The following is a 24161-nucleotide window of genomic DNA, read 5'->3' on the forward strand; positions in this document are numbered from 1 at the left end:
GATCACATGAAGACTATGCCACAACTAACTGTTCAGCCAACTGGAAGTTAAATCTCGCCAGTCAAAAAATCCTAATCTCCTAGACTACAAATATAGATGTTACTTAACTGTCACCAGCTGCTGATGTAAGGAAAGTGATTAAAGTAGAAGGAAATTCTGCACCTGTAAATAAATGCTTGTTACTGATGATAGGCTTGAAACCTATTGAACCTCTGATCATCTTGCTGGAACATCCTAGGCTTCCTTACCAGCAAGGAAAAGTGGGGCAGAACTGTCTCCTCATATTAAAAGAGAAACTTGGAAGTTCACCACGTTTCATGTGCTGCTTGGAATATACCTTATTAAAAGTCAGGCCTGAAGAACAAACGTGAAACTTCAATTTTCAGATATACATCCTGATATCTGCCTATATTACTTCTCTGGGGTTACAGTGTGTGCTAGAGGGTTAAGAGATCGGGAAATATCTAGATGCAATACAGAGATGGAGGACCTGGATAGGAGCAGAGACATCAAAAGAAACAGTGTTGTTCTTTTTCCTGCACAAATGCTGAAATGTTACTGTGTTAGAGGACATCCATGTATCTAGACAGAGATATTAAAAATCTGACTGGACATAGTCCTGGGCAATCTGCTCTATCTGACCATGGTTTGAGCAGAAGAGCTGGTCTATCTGATCTCCAGACATCCCTTCCAAACTCAACCACTCTGTGATTCTACAAGGGACTCTATAGATCAGGGCCACCCTGAAACACAAATGTGGCAGACAGATTATCTTTCCTGAGAACAAATGATATAGCTGGGGGGGGGTGAGAGGGGGGGGGGGGGGGAGGGTGTCAAAAAGCAAGCAGAGAAGCTTCCAGGCACGTAAGCTCCACAGGTGTAATGACAAATATCCTCTCTGCCTACAAACCTCTATACTTGAAAAATGACAGCTGCAACACTAACTTAAAAAGCAGCACAATGGCAGGTCTTGAGAGGATTACAGAAACACACCCTAAAAGTATTATCTTAGGTAATGCCATTTAAGGTGCCTATCACTGCAGCATGAGATCCACAAAGACATTTAATCATAGGACTGCGTTAGCCATCTACGTAGTTTTCAGGGCCTGTGATGGGCTGAAGTAGCAGAGTGAATCAGATGACGGACTGAAGGAGTAGAGCCTTTTGCACCATAATTAAAACCACCCAAAATCCATCAGAAATGCACTGCAGAAAGCTTGCTACTCTTGCCAGCTGGAGAAGTGAGGAGGCCCAGAACTACACCACAGAAGTCAACCTTGTGTGGATGAGTAATAACTATTTTTCCTTGCAGCTCTGCCTATTCGTGCCATGCTCACATGAATCACAGCTGTATTAGCACTGACATGTCATCACAAGAATTTCCATGTGTACAACTCAAAGATATGCAGGTTAAGGACAGCACTGGAGGTTACTGACTATGGGAAGCACTTCCAGCAGAAGCACTGGTTTTGCTGAACCTCCCGACCTGTGTCAAACACAGCATACACAAATACAGGTCCATCAGAGTCAGCAAGTTACCATGAATTTACCCAGCAGGTATCTCACACACTGATGACAGACATCTCTGATGTGCTCCTTCTGAACTTGAATGCTTGCTGTCATGGGGCACGCACCACTACTCAGCCAAGCACCTTTGGAAACAACCCTCAACTCACTATCAGCTGGGGCATTGCTCTGGCTTTTCCCCCACGGCATGGCTCAAAGCTGGCACTGTGGGTTTTCTAAATCCATGGCTATGTTAAAGACTTCCAGCTTCTGCCTTGTCCTACCAGGCACATGTGCTCTACCACCCATGGTACGTACCGCAGACTGGCTGGCAATCTATTTTTCCAGCGTGTAGGAGGCCCACGCCTCTCTGCCATCTGCCACCATTCATTTTTCATTGCTTCTCAAAACAACCTGAAAATAACCCTGCTCTGATTAAGTTTAATGAGGCAGGAAACCCTCTGAGTACATTTTTCCCAAATAATCTGCTTACTGCTCTGTCACACCTACTGCCTTTACCCATCTTACCCTCCTGCACTTCTGAATCCATTCATTTGCTCCTGTTTCGGCTGTAACGAGTGGACTGCTCAATTTCCATGAGAACAGGGAGTCAGTGGGAAATGAGGGGAAATCTAGAAATGATTTTTAGATCATTTAATAATTTAATGTGTAGCCACAAATAGAAATTCATAGGAAAATATGGATTCTACCCTACTAGGCAAGGGCTTAGATGAGTGCAATGAATGACACCCCACCCACCCACCCCCCAGCTCCTCCTGAACATCTGTTTGCAAGACAAAACAGCTTCCTCCAGTAGAAAATGGGATAATTGAAAGTGTCTACATTGACAGCTGACCAACTATGGCCAAAGTCCATTAAATAAGTCCAACACCCCCTGAGAAATCTGCAGCTAGTATTGTCTCTTGCCAATACTGGCTACACTACTCTGAATTTCCACAGATATGGCTCCTGAATGCCCTTAGGGCTCCAGCTTGGTGGTGTTTTCTCTTTCTCCATCCATAACAGGTTTTAGATCACTCCTCTCTGCACAGTAGTGACAGCAGAGCTGCAGGCTTTTTCAGAACCGGGCAGGAAAAGCAAGCAGAGGTCCTGGATACAGTTGGTTGTGAAGACTGGCACACTTACTGAAGAAGCTTTCACTACATGCCATCCTACCTCTGCTAGACAATGCTGAGGATTTCATTTTCCAGAGATACTAACTTGGCACATCCCAACAACTTACATTCACTCTGAAAGAGACAAAATTCTGAGAAGAAGGAAGAGAACGCTACCCCCGCCCTGAACAAAAGCATCAGTGCCCATCCTTGACCTGGGAGAGACACGAAAGCCTTCGTACATACCCACATGTTCTCATGCTCGTGTTCTGAGCTGACTGTGTCTCCATCATGCCGTGCACCCAGGTAACCATGCTCAAATACAGCTCCTGAAACTATCCCAACACTTAGCCTTTGCCTGAGCAATAAACATCCCCCCCACACACACACCCAGCAGTTTTGGCACTAATACTATTCCAAGCAAAGTTGAAGTTTCCCATTTAATTTATTGACAAGTGCTTTGTTAGGTTTGTTTAGGTGGTGACTTCTTTCTCACCACTCCCAAAACACAAAGTGAGGAACAACAAAAGATTATTTCTGCTACTTTGCTTTTGCATGATTACTGTTCATTCCACCAAAGGAGCTTATATAAAAGTTTTCAACTGTCCAAAGGAGGACCATCTGCTGTGAAAAAAGCGTACTCCCTTTTTCTAAGCAAGTGAATGCTCACTGAAGCTAACTAGCATTATATTAAACTGTACAAAAATAGTGACCACAGCACTTTTTCTCCCCAATTTGTATTCTGCAGTCATCTTTAACCATAGCAGAAAAATAAGCTAACACTGTTATTTTGCAACACGATCCATTTCCATAATGAAAAATCATTGCTATTTTTTGATCTGTAACAGATCTAATAAAATAGCACCTTCTTCAGTAAATGAAATATGCCAGTAAGTAAATAACCACTTGAATCATTCTTTCTGCCCACGTACTCTGCACAACATTCTCATATTTTGTATATTTGCCCCTCTGCCTTCAGCTGGATGTACCGATTCCTCCAGATAGCTCAGGCAGCTCCTCAAGAGTTAAGAAGTTATAATGTCCTGGCTCACTGAAAAGGCCATTTACAGCAGTGCCTTCATTGCTAAGAAATCTGTCTCTCGATTCTTCAGCAGGGTGCAATTACTGGCATCAAGGTCTGGCTCTCCTCTCTAAGGTGAAGGCTTCATACTGGAGCTCCCACCTGGACCTAGAACGTGCTCAGTGACAGAGTGGGGCATTGGCAGTGCAAGATACGTGTCTCAAGAATGAAGAATATAAACAGCTGCTAGCATAAAGTAACACAGCCTCGCATAGCTGCCATGAAACTCTGTCATCTCAAGGGCAAAATCTGATGTATTGCAGTGAGGATAATGATAAAAATATAAAGGCACGCATGTTGTTCCATCCCCTAAAAAAGGGCCTTGGCCAAGGCAAAGAGAATTTTGCAGGTTGCCAATAGCGACATCCGTGTTTACAGAGTACACTATGCATGATCATCGTGCATAGCAGAAAAATTACCTAAGTATTTCCCATGGCTCGATACCATGCATTCGCCACTAGATCAGTGTCTGCAGTGCTCCTGTACGCTATCAGGCCAGACCCCTAGCTGGGCAAACTGGCAAAACACTGCTGTATGTGGGGCAACTGGGAGATCGATAGCAGATGAAGGGCTGCACAATAATTTCTTGAAGTAAGAAATTATAACTATTTCTATTAATATCGGAAGGAATAATTTATATATAGATACACACACATGCATAGATGCTAATGCCAGTGTTGACATCTTACGCGTGTAACGTACATATAATTCATGTCACGTCCAGCTGTCTCTGAATGACTGCTTAATGTTGAAATATACAATGCAAAAATAGGAATGTAGTATACTTCAAAATAGCGAGACTTTACCCCCCCCCCCCCCCCTGCTTCCCATCCAAATTCATGGACTATGCATTTCAACAGGATCCACTAACTCAGCCAGGAGCTCCAAGTCTGGTTGAGTCTGAAAGTCTTTATAAACCTCATACCTGAACCCTTGTGTAGCTTGACAGAGACTGAGAACGTGCTGCCTCCTTTCCTGAATGCTCCTTAGTTTCAGACATAACATCAGCGCTTCTGTGATGGTGATGGTGGGACTTCTGATCATGGTGGGCATCCCTTTTCTTGGCTTCTGTGTCAAACAAGATGTGGGTTAGCCTGTCCAGATAGTTCTCCAGCTCTTCCTGGGTGTGCTCCAGTTGTTTGCCAACACTACTGGGGAAAAAAGAAGAGGGTGGTGGGGAGCTTTTGCTTTCCCTCTCCTTCTTGGCCTCTTCCACATGTGGGTTATGCCTCATTAGAAGAAGGACTATGATAAGCAAGATCAGGCAGAGATACACAACCCAGACTTCTTCCATCTTGGTGGTGAGATACCAAGGAGCTAGTAGTGCCTGTTGATGTACTCAAAGGGAAGAAAACAGATGGGTCAAATACAGTAGCTGGTCAGCGCTTCCCAGCTGTCAGCATCCACGGGAAGGACTGTTGCCAGTAATCAAATCACTGTGGTAACTGATGTCAAAGTTCAGTTTTCTAAAGCAGTGTGGGTTACAAACCTTCCCGCAGTTCTGAATATGAAAGCAGCACAAACAGTGAGCAGGAAAAAATTTTAAGCAAAGAAAATGAAACAACTTCGTCCTTAGGTTGAGTAACTTCAGCAGAAAGATCCAAGATGATCTGTCACAGCTCCATATGATCTTAAAATAGCAGTAGCTTTCCTCTTTTTTTGTTAAGGAACTGCAGGTTCGATGCTTATTACTCTTCAAATAACTTTCCTTCTGTTACAGTCTTTGAATTGTTGTCTTCCTTGAAGTGGTAAGCTTTTCTTCTTTCTAATTCAAAGAAAAGGTAAGTTAGGATTGGGGTTTTCCTCCCCAAAGGAAGATAATAGAATATTTTATCCTTTAGGGGACCTTAGATGCCGAGTCCATAGTCTACCCTCAGCACCCTTAAAAAAAAATTTAAGTGTCAGAAGGGAGTATTAGTCACCTGAGTTACAGATTCAGTAGGACCAATTTGTTGGCTTCCTTCTGTCTTTGCTGGTCTCGTAGAAGTGGCTGCTGGGACTTGGGAGGTAACTGCAGCTGAACTTTGCAGGGATCCCTTGGAGATCCTTTGTAGGCTGTTCCTCAGTGACTCTTCCCCCTGATTACTCAAAGCAGAAGATGGGCAGCCCAGGGACCAATAAATGCATTTCCACTGACCAAGCCCAAGGGAAGGGATTGGAAGAACTTACCAATTAGTGACCAGCATCCAAGTTAACAGCCAAAATGCAAGTGGGGACGAGCAGCTATCAGGACAGGGCCACTCTGTGAGGGGGGAGGCTGGCCATCGCCTGCTCTCTCTCCCCCCCGCCCCCCAAGCAGGCTCTGTCTGGAACAGGATTGCGTTTCCTAACCTTTGCTAGGGGGATCTTTTTACAGATGAGGATGCCAAACCTAAAAGGAACAGAGATCACACCCAGATTTCTGCTGCCTCTGTGTGGAAACATTCTTGGGTTCACTCTGCCAGAGAAACAACTCTAAAATTCTTCACTTTGTTCCTAAAAGTGAGACCTTTCCTCTGCTTTGCTACAGTGAATGGTCTGAGAAAAGTTATAGCATTCCTTCATGCCATTACTCACTTTAGAAGTTGACCCTCAGCTTTTACTTTTTCAAGACCAATGCTATTAAGCAAGTTTTGCTCTAGAGGCACTGTTGTACTTCACATCCCCTTTTTGCCTTGACTTTTAACTCATTCCTGAGGTCACAACCATGCCGCAAGATCTTGTAAGCAGTTTGCTGCCTGCAAGCCTAGGCCTGGCACTGCTGCACTACATTTAGGTGGGCAGTCACCAGAGAGATACGGTACCACAAATCCAGTCACCCCTTTTGCACCAATCTCAAACACACGGCACGAAGCTGAGGAGAAAATGCAGAAAGAGACAGGCAGGTCAGAACTGAGCTTAATTTTCTACCAAAACTGAGCTACATTTCCTTAATGCAAGAACACTGGAACAGAGAACTCAAAGCAGATGGGAACGTCTCCTTTCTCCCTCACTGTTGTACAACATTAATGCCTTAGGGCATGGGCCATACCTCCAGCCACATGTATATACAGTAACTAGTAGAGCAAAGCCCTGACCCAAACCTGACACTGCTGTAATAAGAGACATCACTGAAACCCTAAACAGCATTGAAATCCTAAAGAAAGAAATGCTGAAAGGGGAAAACAATTTTTTCAAAAACGTCATTAAGAATGCATTGTGGCTCCTATAAAGGGGAATGGGCTGATGCGGCAGCAACAGCATTTCCTAACTTCCAAAAACATTGCTTGTTTCCTTTCAAACAAATGATAATGCAGCAGATGCTTCAAACATTGCAAAGCTTAGGAGTGAAGTAAGGACTGCTGTAAATTTCGGATGCAAAATACTATAGAGTTGCCTCTTCAAGATACAATCATTAATGAAGTAACTTGGGCATGTCTGTCAAAAATGCAGGAGGCATCACCTTGACTATGAAAACAGGGAGTGGACACAGAAAGGCAAAATGCCTTGTCCAAGATCACACAGCCAATTCGTGGAACTGACCCAGCCGATTCTGGTCTTGCACTCAAGTCCACAGGTCAAGCATGACACTCAGGGCTATGAGTTCATCGTATTGATGAATATTTGCCTCCTGAGTCCTCCAACAATCAAGTGCTGTGAAAGGAATATGGGCTGGCTTTGCAGGTCAGTATTATGTGAAGACCTCTGAAAAACCACAGGAGCCATTCAGGTATTAGAATGCATCTTTTTGACCTCTTCGGAGATAAACCAGCTGGATTAGGTTACACCAAATGTCTACCTCACTGGTATCTTTATTTGAATTGTGAATGCCTAACGAATAGTATAAGCACAAGGCAATTACGTAAGAATGCTTCCCAGAATACTCCTGCAGCCTTCTACAGCACAGGATTTTATAACATTTTAGTGACTCTAGCTTTACCTGAAACACAACAAGGAAAGAAATAACTATTTCCCAGACACAGGCTGCATAACCAGCTAGGAAAGAAAACACCTGTAGTTCCAAGGTCACGTACAAGATGCTCTTTAATCTTAGTAAATAGCATGAAAACACTAAAAGTTTGTCAGCAACACAGCTTTTGTAAATTTCATATAAAATCCTGGAAATCCAAAAAATACTGTTTAGTATACAGTCCATACAGTCAAAGTAACAGCAGTGCTCCTTGGCATGTAAAAGAATCATCTGCTAACCTACTGATTTCCAGAAGACTTAAAGTCTTCTCTCCATATTTCTTCTCATCAGGTATGCCACCCAGGTTCAGCTTCTCCTTATGCCTAGACAGGCATTCTTTAAAATATTTAAAACAAGAAAAATATCACCGCAGATGCAACTGACTGCATCAAAGCTTACTAATAAAATAACTTTTTTTGTAGCCAACATCAGGTTTTTTGAAGTCTTTCCCAGCAAATGTCTTCCACCATCTCTCAGCTGCTCTCAGTACACCCTGGAATCTGCCTACAGTCCCATTTCTCATTTCTCATACAGGATGACTGGACTATAAAAAGGAAGGAAAGCACTGCACCCTAGGGACACCCGATACCATGTTTCCTTTTAAAGGACTTCTGTTCCTTCAGCTTTTTTAGGCTTAGTGGGAAGAGTTTCTGCATGAACGTAGGAGATAGGTTCAGTGGCTGAAGCAGTATCAAAACACTGGAGACACACACTCAACTGTTCAGAAAGCAAATATTTAATACACATCAAATGCAAGAGGGTCTTTGGGCTCTCACAGTTCATTTCACCACCACCCAAGGTTTGGCATGCAGCTGATTTATCCTCCAAGTCAAGAACTGACTGTACATCCTTCCTAGCTGGCTAGAACCTGGCTTCAGCAACAAAAATCTTTCCCTGGCTGGAAACAGCTGTCCTTACATCCCTACGCGAGATTAAATCAGCATTTGCAGTTCTCTTTTAAGTCTATACCTGTCAATTAAAAGAGATGAATAAGCAAGGATGATTCTCACTCATTTTCCTCCAAGATGCTGAACTCATACTCTCTAGATGGCAGTGATGACACACACCGCCCAGTGCTTTCTGGATACCAGAAGCTGCATTCACACAGACTTATATGGAGTGGAAGCATTCAACTATCCATTATACTTACACTGCTGGATCTTCACAGAAGCTGGATCTTCATTACAAACCATTCCCTTCTGTATGCATCGCTGCCTTATCTGCTATAAAAGGTCTGCTCTGTTTAAAAGCAATAGGAGAATGGGAAAAATCTCCCAGTATAAAAGACAGATTCTTAGGTTAATGTCAATTCTATAGTAAGAAAACCAGATCCTTCCAGACTCTGTGCTGGTCTTTTGCAAAGGTGCCTTTCTACAGTGTGAGGACAGAGCATGACTATATAGACATGCATACTGGGCACATCTGTTTTAAACCTCTAGATAAGGCACTCTGAAAGAGGAACCTTTCTTTAGGAAATACACAGAGATTCTTGCATAACGTCTTCTACTGCACCGCATCTTTCCACAGTTCTTAAGTTTATGGGAGATTTGGCACAGTTTTTAGCCACAGTTTTAGTATAAAAGACTTTCCTACAAGAAATTAAAGCAAAACTTGTCTTGGGAAGTTGTGAATTTGAATGAGCCTGTGTTAAGTGTCCTGGGTGACTCTGAAGGGGATCCTGCTGAACCTTGGCTTTTCCTGCAAGCTCCTGAGCACTTCCGGATGAACCGGCAGTTCTTGTTGCGGATGCTTCCTTTCACTTCCACGATCCTGGCAGATTTCACAGCTTAAAGAGGGGAGAAAAGAGCAACAAGAGATGTTTACTCATCTCATATAGCGAGGTCCCACTCTGCAAAGCAACATGAAGGGCAGGAGTGAAGCCTTTTCTTCTTCTCTTCCCCCACCACGCAAAGTTCTCCTACCCATTTCCATGAGCTTCAGCTCTTTGCACCGCTCTTCCTCCATCTTCTTCCTGTAGTCTCCAAACATGGCTCTCATGAGCTGACGCTTCTTCACCAGTGGAGCCTTGTCATTGCGCAGTGTCTTGATTGCACGGAGAGCCTCCTCAACTGAAGCAGCACAAAAGACAACGCACAGTTTAAGACCCCCCACTGGCTCTGCCCCTGCATGCCTGCCAACCCTTCCCACAGAGGGGATCTCTCATTTACTTGAATGCTTACCCTGCTTTGGAGTGGATTTCTGTGTCTTCAGGCCAAGTTCCAGCTGTTCTACACACCAGTCCACCTCTTTCCACAGCTGGTCATCTGACTGCTATGCAGCAGGGAGCAGAGTGAGCATGAAGAGATAAGTCATCCAAAAATTAGAGCAGCAGTTGCTACACAGGAAAAAAGATATCTGCATAAAGTCAGGACTATTCAATATTTCATGTTCTGGTGATCACTTTATAGACTTAATGACACTCTCTCTACAGTGTTTTTCACGGGATAAACTTAAAGCACTGGACAAATGTTGAGAGGCAACTCACTGCCTCTATTTGATGGATTTAATATTTGGCTGCCATTCAGATGATGCTGTTTTCTGGAAAGCTGTCCAGGGCCTTTCCTCTGAAAGAAGCTGTGAAATCAACTTACAGATGGGAGGAGTAAGCATTAACAACAAAAAACCCCTACCCCAAACCTGCCCAAAATTAAAAGCAAACAATGGACAAAATTGGAAGCCAAGTCTTGGTGTCTCAGCTCCTCTATGCTTGCTCAACCAGAAAGGCATGAGGACAAGGAAGCTGAAGCCCATGAAGATGGAAGAAGCCAAGTCCCACCAAGCAAAGCCAGCTGGCTAACTGAGCAGTAGAAGGGAGAGGGAAACAGGGATGCACCCTGGGGCTGAAACAATTCTTAACTGTTATGTACATGTAAACACAAAAGCCCTCATGCTGTCTCCTTTTCCTTACAACAGTCTCCTTCCAATGGACTGGAAGGGCTTTACATCACCTTCAAATCTTTCTAACTTTCTGGTACTCAGCAGTGTTTACTGGTAGGGTTGTTGGTGAAGCAGCACTTTGGATGGAATGCTTCCAGAGGCAGGTGAACACTCAGTGCAACTTCCATGTAGAATATTAACAAAAGCAACTTTTTTGTAATTTTGTATTTCAGTATTGCTCAGCTGGCATTGTTTGTTAATAATAACTACATCAGTGCTTGAAAGAAAAATAAAATGAAGACTGGGACCTTAGCAGAACATTAGAAAACCTCAGGGTGTGCCTTAATAGTGTGTTTACACATAACTTGCAACTTCAGTTGATTTCTGGGCCATGCCTTAAGTGGGAACCCTCTCAGAAGCACCCTTAAGCTTTGCACCAGACCCTGCTGCAGCCTTGGCTACACCAGGTAGCAGCCCTGCACCTCAGCTTTGCTATTTGCATTACCTGAGCAATCATCCTACCCGGTAACATGCAAATCAGGGGTACAGTGGCTGGTTCAGCACACACAGATACCAACTTGGCACTGACTGAGGACTGTTACCTCCATTGTTTACTTTTGTTTTTTTAAGAAAACATGGCACCCAGCTTGCCAGGATTAGCTGTCAAGTCTAAACATGAAATGTTTCGGCACAAGTCTGAAGCAGACAATGAAGGACCATTAACTTCCTTTCTACTAGTTATGGTCCTCAACCATCTAGCAGAGAAAGAAAAAAGCTGCTGTAAGAAATAAGCAGCAATCCCCGTCTTTCAGCTTTCATCTTAAGCCAGGATACTAACTGTTAAACTATGCAAAGAGATAAAGTTTTTCTTTTGCTCAAAGATTTATAAATTATGAGATCACATCAATACCTGACAGGTCTCATCCTGGTGGGAATTATCCTTATTTTGACATCTATTAGCTTCTGCCTTTGCCTTCCTGTTGATCTCAGTTTCTTCTTTCTCCTTTTTACTGACAGATGGTTTTTGTTTCTTCTTCTTTTTCTTCTTTTGGGCAGCTCCATCTGCTGCTGACTTCTCTGTCACTGTCTCATCTCCAGGAGCAGTCTCTGGTCGGGGGATCTTTAACGTGACATGGCTTCTATCCTGTTTGGGTGCACTATCTGTAATTGGAGTCAACTCAGGCTCCTGCAAGGCTGAAATCCGTGGCATACCCGCTGACTCAGTAGGCAGTGAATTACCCAGCACTTCGTGATCTGCTGTACGCTCTATATGTTGGCTTGCTGGAACTAAATGAACCAGAGGACAGTCTTCATCCGGGATGGCAAAGTTGAAAGCAAACTTGGGTTCTTGTCCAGAGGCAGCAAAACTCAAGGCTCCATTCCAGTTCTCCTGCTCAGTGGCTCTTACATTGGTTTGTATCTGCTCAGCACCACTGACACCAGGGACTGCTTCCAAAGGTGTATCAGTTGCTTCTGGGTCGATCTCAGAAAGTGTAAAATCAAATCGGAAGCTGTTGTCAGATGACATGAACCGCTTTGGCTTTGCCTCAGAGATTTGGTCAGATTGTTTCCCATATACCACACCATCTGAAGCCTGCCCATTGCTTTGCTGTACTTCCACATCACCAGGTTTCACATCTAGAAAAGACAAACAATAATGTTTCTATCAATATGCCAGTTCCCTACTATGGGGATGCCACTGCTACTGCAACTCCCTCTGTTAAGTTGCTGCCACAGAGTGGCGATCCAATCAAAAGCTGCAGTGTAAGAAATCTACAGAAAAGGATGAAATATCACCATCCCTTGAAGGGACAGTTCAAGCTCACCTGCCTTCTTCATGCTCTTCTGATCCTCAGTCATCTTGAGACGATAATCCCCAAACACATCGTTCATCGCTTGTTGCTTCTTCACAAAAGGAGTCTCACGGGAGCGCAGGACCTTGAGAATGTGCTGTGTCTCCTCTGCTGCACTCAAGAAAAAGACCAAGAGAGACAAGAAACAGGTTATGTTGGGCCTTACAACGTTACTGGGTGGGATGCTGATGACTGGGTCTCCTCTGAACGCGTTCTGTGTTCATATAACTTCCAAATAATCCATGACTGGCATTCAATTGAAAGAAAACTCCAAGTTCTTCTAGAAGCTGAAATAGCATGAAATGTTCTCAAAAAAAAAAAAAAAAAAAAAAAGTCTTAACTGCTTATTATATACGGTAAGAATCTTACACTGCAGTAAGTGCACTACTAATGGCACAAAAGCTACAGAGGGCTTAACAACCCTTCCCCCAAAGCAACTGACAAATCCAAGAGCCTAGCTCAGTGTCTCTTCTCTGGAAAACTGGAAAAAATCTGACCAAGTAGTGAGCACACCCTGAAAAGCAGGACCCTTGCTTGACTCTCATACAAACCTGCCTGACTACAACAGTAATCCCAATTCTTTGGGTCAGAGCAAATTCTCGAAAAAGCATAGCTGTTCTTCTGCGACAGCAGTCCCCAAAGACCTCAGTTTGGGAACTCCAGAGATACAGTCTCCTAGTGTTTGGCTCACACATTTCAAGACACAAAAAAGCTTGATGTACTAGACTAGTATTTTGGAATGGGCACAAACCCATCTCTCTTGGCTGTAGTGCATCTCTCTGGAACTCTCCAAATGAGGCATATCTTGCAGATCCAACACTGAGAGTCCCATGCTAGGAACAGAGTAACAGCATGCAAGCGCGAAGCAGAATGCTGCAGTGGGGCTGTAGCCACCCACAAAAGTGGGACATATCTTCCAAGCACTTGGGTGTCAGGGTCCTGAGCACATATTTCCCCCTACTTCAAGGTGTTTAGCTGGCTGCATTCAAGGCCTGCTCACTAGTAAGAGCTGTTACAAAGAAAGAGCTAGATAACGTTTCAGGAGAATCTCTCCCTTCCCTCACTTATGAGTTATTTTAAGCTGAGGATCTCATGCATGGCAGTACTGCAGCCAGGTACCTCACTGATCCAGACCTTGAATTCCTGGCTAGAGGTTGGATCTGCCTCATCACCAGAGACTTCTCTGGTGATCTGGACTCCAGGCAGAGCCTGGTTACCATCAGCAGTACCGTTTTGCTCTCCTTGGTCAGGTTCTGTGTAAATGGGCCCTTTGCCTCTGCTTGCCTTGTCACTGTGCTCAGCTCCTGCCTCCCCTCGAGGAGCAGCCTTCCCCTGCTGCTGCTGGACACTAGGTACCGAGCACAAGATACAGGTGTAAGAAAACTGTCTGATGCTCAAGCATGGTGTGTGGGCACATATTAATCACCGCTACATGCTCAGGTGCACCAGCGAACACTCATCTAGGCATCTTACAAAAGGTAGCCACACCCCTCCTCTAAATGTTAAGTACTAGCCATCAGTAGGAGCAGGATGTGTGTCTTCATATATTTACAAGTTGGACTGACTACATCAAACTGTGATCTTCTGGAAAGTATTTTATAGGATTTTATCTTTCACGTAATTTCTCCCTGGAACAAGAACAATGAAGAACAACCTTCACAAAAATAAGCCTACTGGTGTTTAAGGGCCAGACACACTGATGCAGAATTTCCTTAAGACTGGAAAACAAAAGCAGAGCTGTAGCAGAACCAAACACAAGCCGTTAGATGGGAAAATGAGAGCATGAGAAAGAATACAGAAAACAGGGAGAATGAACATCACAGGAATGAAAGATAAAGCTGCTTCCAGACAGATAGTTCTTAAAGTTCAATGCTTTATGTTGTTTTGTATTTAGAACAAATCCCATATAACAGAAGATTAGAAAACAGATGGGAGAGAAGAAACACAGAAATGTTCAGGTCTACTAAATCAGAACTGAGGTTGGAACATGGCTGCAGACGGTGGAAGAAGCAACATACCTTGTTTTGGGGTTGGGCTGACACAAAGGAGATTTGCCTCCAGCTGTGAAACGCACCACTCCAGCTCATCTTGGAATGTGCCTTTGGGAGCCTTGGACATGGGACGGGAGAAGGCACAATGTTTAAAAAAAGCACAAATCTCTCACCTGTGAAATTGATTCCAAAACTGAGTTTTCTGAAGCCCTCTCCCTCTTATGGGAGATCAGACTAGCAGGTCATAAACCCCTTTTCTGGCTTTACGCTTGAGGTGTGTTTTGAACTAATCCCATTTATACCATAAATCAACACAGCACAGGGTGGGTGGGACACATGCCCTGCAATATTGCCTATTTGAAGGGCACCAAATGAGCCCTTTTCCTTACAAAAATTAGAAACTGCTACTCTTACTAGCAGTAAATCACCCACACCTGGCAAGCAAGGACTTCCCACAGGTTGGTTGTTGTGGGTTTTTTTTCTCATCTTCCCTTTTTAAAGGCCTCAAATGGAAGATTTCTCATTTTTCCTGCAGCTTATTCTAGTGCATAATATGTCTCCACAGCAGGAAATTTCCCTCCAGCGCAGCTCGAGCAATACAGAGAATTTATCTTTATGCTAAACACAAGTCCTCAAGACTACCTGTGCTGTATTTTTACCCTGCCTGCCTCCTGCTAAGCAGGTGGAAAGTAAGGCTTAGAAGTCCGCCTGTGAACAAGACAGAAAGTGAAAAAACCCTCTTGCCTTAGCAGAATAACGAGGTGACCAGGAATTGGAAAAGGCAGGCACAAGTGCTAGGGAACTCCTTTAAAGAAAACCTGCCGGGAGCGGGAGACGCTGCCGGGAGACGGGTGCCTCGGCAAAGGGCCGGGGGAGCAGAGGGTACCTCAGAACAGAAGGCAGAGGCAGAGAGGGGGCCGAGCAAAGCTCTTACCCGCTCCATGCTGGGCAGTCTCCGCGCCGCCACGGGGAGGAAACCGGGCCCCTCTGCCACCACCCACCTCCGGTCACAGAACAGCCTGTGCACTCCCGGGCTCCAGCTCCGCCGAGGCCGGCACCAGCGACTGAGGCCCAGGGTCGGCCGGCCGGCCTGCCCGCCGCCTCCTCGGCCTGAGGCAACCGCCAAGGCCCGGGGGACGAAGGCCGGAAGGGCCCGGCCGCCGTGCACCGCTCAAACGCCTCCCCCCACTGCGGTCCGTCCTCCGGCCGCTCCGCGGAGCCCCGCGCCTCCGTTCCGCCCGCCGCATCGAGGGGAGAGCGGGGCCCGCCTCGCCCCTCGGGGCCCCGGCACCCAGTACGGACCCGCCGGCGAGGAACGGGGAAAGGCCCCGCTGTCCGCCGGGGGCGAGGGGCTCGCCACCGACCGCCACGGCCACGGGAGGCAACCGGGGCGAAGGCCCGGTGAGGTCAACTTGCCTGCCCGGCCCTCCCGTGCCTGCCCTTGCCGAGGCCCTCGCAGGGAGGGCCGGGGGAAGGCCCGGGGTGCCGAGGCACGAAGCCTTCCTCCGAAGCTGGGTGAACCAAGGTTGGGGACGCCTTGGCGGGAGGCGGCTCTGAGGAGACGAGCTCCCACCTTGGCGGTGCCATTGTCCCCCCTCCGAAGCTCGCCTCCCTCTCCCCTGAGCCCCCACAGGGAGCTGCTGGGCCGCATTTGCACCGCCGGGCTGCTGGCTGTCCGGCTGTGGCCTCCATCCATGGGACCAAACCCCCGGGCATATCAGCGTTATCCCCGTCAAGGCACCGAGGTGCAGCTGGCAACTGGCATCCCAGAGTGATAGATGCCACAATACACCACCATGGGTAGGTACAGCGTATTTTCAGCAGGCAAAAAAAGGGTAATACACATATACAGGTATTGTCTAATTCCATTTCTATTTTAGACTTCCTTTTGATTATTTCATTTCTTAAATAAAAAAAAAAAAGTTAGACACCTTGTTTCATATGCATTTTTTTTCCCTTGGATTTTTTTTCAACAGCAGTCAAAAGTGTGCCCGCCAAGATCTGTACTGCTGTAGCACATCACATGTCACAGCACAGTATTTGATGTCTCTTTCAAATGCTTCAAATCGTGGAGGTTATAGTTTCTGCTGACATTGGCAGTTGATGTTAGAAATTCTCCAAGGCTGCCAGTTATTCCAGCAGGGTGCTAAAGTGCTAGGAAAGCACTTCCAAAATGTTGCTGTTAAAGGTTATAAAAAGGTACTGGAAAAATCGGCACACTTCTGCCAATCCTGGCCAGACTTTTGTCTTGCCTTACAACCTCCGCCCTTGCTAAGACTTAGCCCTTGTCTAAGCCCTCCCCTCACTACAAAAACCATCTAATTGGTTTGAGGCTTATCGGAGATTGTCTAAGACTTATCGCAAGGCTTTTCTGACTGCGGTACGTTCGAAATTGGCATCAGTCTTCACATAGAAGTGTCCAAGTGTCAGGAAAAGAGCTGACAGTCAAGTATTGGATTAGATAATAACGAGCATGGGAATAATGAGCTATCAGCAACTGTCTTGAAAGGCCAGAATCCCACTGCAGTTCTCTCCCTCAGTCCCTGAACTGGACCAAGGGCTCGTGAGCCTGTTGCCACCAGTCTGGATGCATCCCCTAAAGCAAAAGCTTCCCGTCTGTGGCCTGAGGAAAGTGCAAACCCATCAGACGATGCAAAGGCTCTACTAGGTATGGCTGGGCACAGAGCCTGCAGAACCGATCTAGCCAGAACAAAGGGTTAAGAGGAACATTGCCTTCTGTGGCAGGATGCTGTCCATGTCTCCAGCTGAAACTACATGCTGTGGACTCAATGCCCATGCAGGGAAAAGGCACAAAGGACCAGCAATGCCTCATTTTTCCTGGGTTTGATCTCTGCCCTGAGGATTCATCCCACATGGATTTACAGCCCCACAATGGCACTGAGTCGGCGAGCTGCGACAGCCTTGCTCTGAGGACACACAACAGTGGGACTGCCGGGGGATCAGAACGTGATCCTCAACTTCTGCTGACACAACAGGAACCTTTTAATATGAAGAGCTGCAAGCTGAGCTGGTGGAAGCTGATGTCTAACCAGCCACGGCTGCCTGGGAGCAAGGCAAACGGCAGGCAGAGGGATGGAAATGGCTTGAGCCTGCCTCAGGCACAGGGCAGGTTAGTGTGTGCTGTATAAAACAGTGCAAAGGCTAGGACAGCTTCACACTGCTGTAAGATGGTGACAGGAGCACCTCTGTCTGGGGACTCCACGCAGGACGGCTGTAACTCGGGTCACTCCAGGGACTGACAATCCCCCCCAACACAGATCTGCCTGCTTTCCCCACTCCACCAACTGAGCACCAACAAATTTGTTGCAGGCATGGCTGTAACTGGAAGCAGCGGTTGCGCTGGAAAACGCAGCTCTTTGGTATGAGGCTCCTTTAAGGGAGTTGCAGGAAGGAATTAAAAAAAAAAAAAAAGAAAAAAAAAAAGAGAAGTGGAGTGGTTACCAAAGCTGCTAACCACAGTGCCAGGGAGCCTCGGAGGGCACCAGGACAGCCCAGCGTCACATGCCTAATGCATCCTGTCTCCAGACTTCCTCCCCTGCGATGTATGTGGCTTGCACATACAGACTGTCATTCAGCATCAGGAAATCTGCATCAGACAAGAGAGAAAGGAAGCAGCTGTCAGAGAAACGGAGCAGCTGAAGCTGGCTGGGAAGAGCTGGGCTCAGTGGGGAAGAACTTCTCCCCACCCCAGAAACAGCAGGAGGGCAGCGCAGTGCCATCCTTGCTATGGCAGCTCTGCTCCATGCTTGGCTGAAATGTGGGGGTCTCTCCAAGGGGCTCAGGAAACACCACCAGCATCCAAGGGAAAAAACACTGGCGCAAAAGCCCAGAGCAAATCCCAGGCAGAGCAAGTCTCCCTGCAGCTCCCACTGAAGCGGGGGATGAAGATGCGTTCACAGCAGCCCATGCTTTGCTCCAGCACCCAGGAGCCCTCACATCGTTGTCCCCATACCAGTACCTGCATCAGAGTCGTAATTTAGTGTCCCCTTTTTGTGTTCAATCCCCAGGAGCTGGGCGGGATGCAGAGACGCTGCCTCCAACGCGGTCTCTACCGAGCACCCTTGGACAGAGAAGAGGGGAGACATTAGGGCAGCAAACAGTCCTGTTGCCAGAGCAGCCCAAACCCCCCTGGCTAAGGCAACTGTTAGCCTGGCAGGGACCAGAGCTGGAACACCCTCACCACAGCCAGATGGAGATGGGGAGGGGAAACATCCCTACGGGAGACAGTGGGAAGGGGAGAACTGAACATCTAGGGTATGGGGAGGGGAAAATCATTCACCTTTGTGAGAAAGGAGCAGGAGAGTTCAACTCTCATTAGTGCTGTGGGTTAAAATGAAACCTCCCCTCAAAAAGGTGCTCATCTGAGGCCAGTGCCACTCATGCCAGCGCTTCTCATCATGTCTCAGGTGAGAGGGAACGGTCCCTGATGGAGCGGACACAGCTGGCAAGAGCAAGACCTCTTCCCGTGTCAACGTAGGGAGGAACAGCTTGTGGACAAGGCTTACTTACCTGTGGCTTCTTGGAAGTGTCGCACACACGTGTCCATGGTCGCCACACTACCGCTCAGGGTCTTTGTGCCTGGGAGAGGAACAGGATGGCACTGAGGCAGTCCCACAAGTCAGCAAGGAGAATCGGGGTGGTGGGAAAGCATAACATGACCAGAAGGGGCAGAAATCCTGGGTTGCACAAGGAGAAAGTTGAAGGGCCTGAAGCCATTGCTGCTGAGTGACAGAATGCTGGCAGTGCGGGGAGAGGTACTGGGTGTCACCCCACAGCTCCACTGTAAGACCAGCTGGACTGGGTGAAACTAGCTCACAACGCAGGCACCTGCTGCCAGAGACAGAGGAAGGGAACAGAGAAAGGAATGATCCTTCTCTGAAATACCTTCCCAGTCTCCAGCTGCCTGCAACTTAGGGAACTTAGTTAGCAAGAAGTGGTACTGTTACAGTAAAGACAAGGGACAATAAATATCTGTAGATTTCTCTGTCCTTTCTGGCCCCGCTGGAACCTCTGGCATTCATGACACTGGGCAAAAAGGTGTTCAAAGGTGTTGCAGACAGCTACAAATTGACAGATACCTCCTCACTCCATGAAGATGGGGCACTTCCCCTCTTTACAAGGTGCCTCATTCTCCCCATGGCCAAGTCACTGCAGAGCCATCAGGCACCAAAACCCAAGCGGGTGGCACAAGTGCTGCCTCAGACTTATAAGCACTGCAAGGTGTGCTGAGCTCTTCAGGAACAGGCACGAGTAGCAGCACTGTCCCCAGCAATTTAGCCAGAGACAGTTACCTGCAATGTAGGTGTTCAGGCCATCGATCTCCACCACCTGCTGACCCAGCGTGTGCCGACCTGGTGCCAGCCCCATGCCAGCAATTGCATCTGTCACCAGCACCAGGCCTGAGGAATGTAAGGAAAGAGGCTGCGTTAGCTTTGCTGACCTTGCTGCAGCTCCAAGCACTGCGCCACAGTGGCCCTCCCAGAGGGGAGCCAGGGTGTCTCTAGCTGCATTCAACCAAAGCAAGAGGGCTAGTGGATCAGCACACATGGCTATGACCTCTTTCAGGCAGTGAGGGCAGCATGCCACAACACTTGCACAAGTGTTTTGTGCGAGATGGCACAGCGCTTGGGATGGCTGGTGACACTGCATGGGCCTGGCATGGCTCACCTTTGGGGTGGGCTCGGTGGGCGATTCGCAGGGCAGCAGGGTTGGTGTGGATGCCATCAGAGATCATGCCATAAAAGACCCTCCGCCCAGCAGGAATCTTGTCACTTGTCAGCAGCCCCACGATCCCAGGGTCACGATGGTGGAACTGCCCAAGGGGAGAGAGAACAAGCTGTGGATCATCACCAGGTTTTGTGGACTGAGACCCTTCCCATCAGGGGATGCAGCTGCCATCTCTATCAAACAGTGCCTGGAAGCTGGGTGCTCTGTGCTTTACCAGACAAGTCTGAGCATTTTCTTGAATTTCAAGTCTGCTACAGCCTTGACTCTCTTTTAGATCAGGCAGGAGAAACGTGAAGCCAGAGGTTCAGTGCTGAAACCTCACTGCGAGGCCTGTTATGAAACCAGATGGGGAGAATATGCATCTGTGGAGAGCAGGAGACAAAGCACCAAAAGCAATACCAGTGCAGGGCAAGTGCCCTTGGCTACTCACCGGCAACATGGCATTGAAGAGGTGAGTGATGAAGGTAGCACCGTGCTGCACAGCCTCCTCGGCCTGGGAGAGATTAGCCACCGAGTGACCTGGGAACAAAGACAAATGCATGATTTTTCTGCCCATCCCTCCATTTATTTCCCTACAGGAGTGAAGACGCTCTGTCACTATGAGTCTACGCTGATGCCCCACCCTGGGCCAAGCGCTGAGATGCCAGCCTTGGCACAGAGGTGTCTGGCCATGACCGTGAGGGACTCTGGCAGTACATGTTTCACCTGAACACGTTCACTATTCACATCACAACCGTCACAAATGCTGCCTTGCTCACAGAGAGTTGCCTTCAGGCTAGGCTGGAGGTCCAAATACATGCCTTTCTGCTTTCCTCAGATATTTAAAGGCTTAATAGAGAGGTGTCAAGGGAGTAGAGACGGTGGGGACTTTGCCAAGAAAGGATATGGGGATAAAACTACCCAGAAGGAAAATTCTGTTTCCCCCAACATGCACAGCAGCTCTAATGCTGTGTGGGCAAACTTTGCTTTTCTGTGGTTCTTTGCTTTACATGGCTGTGAGATAAAAGATGCTCTGCTGTATGAACGCCCTTCTCATTTAAGGTTTAATTTCACCCTGAATAACTCCCCCCTCCCTCTTTTTTTTTTAACTAAAAAAAAAAAAAAAAAGGATTTCTTTAATGGTCTGAGGCAAAGAAGAATTTGTGAAACAGAGGACAAGAAAAATGCAGCCAGTTTTAAGTCAGTTGCAAGGCGGTGGAGGGAGGTCTCCTACAGCACTTCTGGTTGAAATAGAGTTCTCAAAACTCAAGAGTAACATTTGGAAAATTATTTCACCTGTCAAACAAGGCCTAAAGCAGTTGAACTTCAGAGTTTGAACTTTCAACGTCATCAACCTTCAATTACATCTTTATTCAAGTAACACCGCTATTCTTTCCTGTGTATTTACAGCACCAGATGCTGCCTTGTGTTAAACTGCAGGGGCTTTTCAATCAATATGAAGTTTGGCCCTTACTGTACAAAGGATGACAGATTCGCAGCATCAAGTGAGGTCCCCATTTGTGACAGGTCTGTCACCTCCATATAGGCCCGGCAAAAGAAAATCCCACCCCGTCCAGTCACACTGAGACACCATTGGAGATGCTACAGCCCCAAAAGAGGGGCTGCCTGGCCCACGTGGCAGAGGGAAACAGAGCTGCCCTAAGCCTCCTCCGCCCCAGCCCTTACCGAGCGAGACACAGATGCCCCGTTTGGTGAGTTCCTGGATCACCTCACTGCTCCTCTTCATCTCTGGGGCCAGGGTGACTATCCGGACACAGTCCAGGGACCCGTAGGTGGCAAGAAGGTCCTGGAAAGCACCTGCCTCGAAGGTGCGGAGGCAGTGCTCTGGGTGCGCCCCTTTCTTCTCCTTGCTGATGAACGGTCCTTCCAGATGGGCTCCTGCCCAAACAGGAACACAAAGCCATGACCCTTCCTCTCCCTGCCAAGGACCAAAAAACCTGCTGCGCCTACCCTGCTCCAGTCAAGCTCTTGCCATTCTCCTGCAGCGAAACACATGGCTCTGGTAACTGAGCACAGCACAGCGGAAGATGCAGTGCTGGCAACTGGCCAAGCCAAGCCACCCCACTGCTGTTACCCTGTGGGGCCCGAAAGGGCTGAAGCAGTGCATGTACGATGGCAGAGACCATGGCAAAGGCCAAGCACAGGTTGAGGGAGAAAGCACGTCTGTGCCCACCTGTGCATCCCTCCCATCAAGAGAGCTCCAGCCTCCATTTGTGCTGTCCCTACAGCAGCTTCTTTCTCCTTAACAATGAACAAGATAATTGCCTACCTAGAGTAGCACCAGAGAGGACAGCGAGGGACAAAACCACTTACCCAGGATACCTGCTCCGTGGACTCCACCATTTCTTATACTGATCTGAGGGAGAACCTAGAGAAAGGGGTTTGTCAGACATGGCACCCCAGACAGCACCCCAGCCTGCCAAAATAAACCCAAACCTTGGGTCCGGAGAGAGCTCTGTAGCTGGACCACTTGGTAACATCAGCCAAACACAGCCCACAAAGAAAAAGTCAGCTGCAAGCCTGATTGTGTAAAGCTGGTCTGGGAAACATCGCTGTCTCAGTGGTCTAAAGGTTAAGGGCAAGAAATCCAGGGGTAGAGTCCAGCTCCTCATGCCCATGGCTTTTCTGCCAAGGCAGCTATCCCAGTCTCTGTAGGCCCAGCCTTGGCCCTCTCACCTATTGGTACCAACCTCTCAGCCCTTTATCACCTGGAGGATGAGAGGGGAAGAAAGGCACTTACCTGGTGGTACACAGATGGAGGAGAGGTCACCAGGGTGGGACAGAAGGAGGTCACTCCATGGGACAGGATTTTCTGACTGACCAGGTCAATCCCTGATTTGAAGTCATCTGTAGCCAGGGAAAAGTCCACCCCAAAGCCTCCTGCACCATGAGCAAAGCAGAGATGAAATTGCAGCTTCCCCAGTGGACGTTTTCCCACCCGAAAATGCCAAAGAAACATTTTGCGTGATCAGAGTGAGCCTTTCCATTTGTATGGCACTGACCAGAAGCATAGGGCTCTTCCAGCACTGCTCCTGTCCTACATTCACAAGGCTCGGCGAGTACAAATCCAAGCAATGCTGTCCTCCTGAAGTGCTTTTCCCTACAGCATCCCAGAATTTTGCAAGCAACAATGTTTTGTTTTGATGCAGGGCAAAACCTGAGGATTCCCCACTGAAGAGGGGATCTGACTTCCAACATAAACTACCTTAGAACAAGCCCCTCTCGACCCTCAGGAAAGAGCTATAGCAGGTAATGTTTGTTCCCATGAGAAGTCCTGCTCTGTCCTCCCAGCATCATGGAACATCCCTGTGCAGGGGCAGGATAAAATGTTGAGAAAAATGAGGTTAAGAGGAAAGCTGGGCTGAAAACCCCACCGAGCCAAAGGGGATCAGTTACGTGACAGCAGCAACCACTGGCAAAATTGTTCTTTATCGTTAGTTCGGTGTCTCACATCTCCCTTGAGCAGCTGAAATGCATTTGGTCATGGGCAGTATGCACACAGCGGGGTTTGAAGGTCTGGGATGGACAAACCCGGGACTCCCCACGCCCCTGCGAGCACACATGGCTTCACCGTACCATTGATCTGGACGTCGATGAAGCCCGGGGTGATGATGCTGTCCTTGCAGTCCAGCTGGATGTCAGCAGAGCCCTTCTCGTCAAAGAAGAGTTTCTCTGGGTTGAGGATCTTCCCCTCTCGCACCCACAGGTCCTCCCTGAAGGGACAGTTACACACTCACCAAGCTCCAGTGCCATCTGTGGTGGAGCACACGGGAGCGTGGCCGTGGCCCCAGTGACAGAGGTGGCCTCGGGCAGAACAGACCCCGCCAGCACCCTCCAGCCGTGGGCTCTCCAATGTCTACTAGGGCAAAGCTGCTCTTCCAGCAGCAACCCCTCTCTGCCTGGCCTCTGGCCTTACAAAATTCACAGGAATGGGGTTTTCACGGGCTGCCCATCAGAGGAGGCAAACGAAAGACGAGGGGAGCAGAGAGGGGCCGTAGTACTTCACACGCGCCTCGTCTCCGTCAGAAATCGGGCGGAAGGGACGAGGGACGGTGGGAGCGC

General features: G+C 47.7%; 1 protein-coding gene across 13 annotated transcripts in view; it reads right to left on the minus strand.

The window, feature by feature from the left end:
* The window catches only part of AMDHD2 (amidohydrolase domain containing 2), a 42081-nt gene that overhangs the window by 17408 nt on the left and 512 nt on the right, over positions 1-24161 (minus strand). For 4 of the 13 annotated variants that reach the window (XM_049835489.1, XM_049835490.1, XM_049835492.1 and 1 more), the window contains exons 1-8: positions 15286-16056; positions 14379-14524; positions 12334-12471; positions 11418-12145; positions 9811-9901; positions 9553-9699; positions 5625-9416; positions 4628-5467 (exon numbers count right to left, since the gene is read on the minus strand). In XM_049835489.1, coding sequence (XP_049691446.1) covers positions 9220-9416; positions 9553-9699; positions 9811-9901; positions 11418-12145; positions 12334-12471; positions 14379-14478 — 1401 coding nt within the window. In that variant the 5' untranslated portion in view covers positions 14479-14524; positions 15286-16056 and the 3' untranslated portion in view covers positions 4628-5467; positions 5625-9219. The other 9 variants (XM_049835497.1, XM_049835496.1, XM_049835493.1 and 6 more) reach the window with 9 other exon arrangements.

The sequence above is a fragment of the Accipiter gentilis genome, chromosome 33 (genome assembly GCF_929443795.1).
Source record: "Accipiter gentilis chromosome 33, bAccGen1.1, whole genome shotgun sequence".
In the NCBI taxonomy this organism is placed as follows: Eukaryota; Metazoa; Chordata; class Aves; order Accipitriformes; family Accipitridae; genus Astur; species Astur gentilis.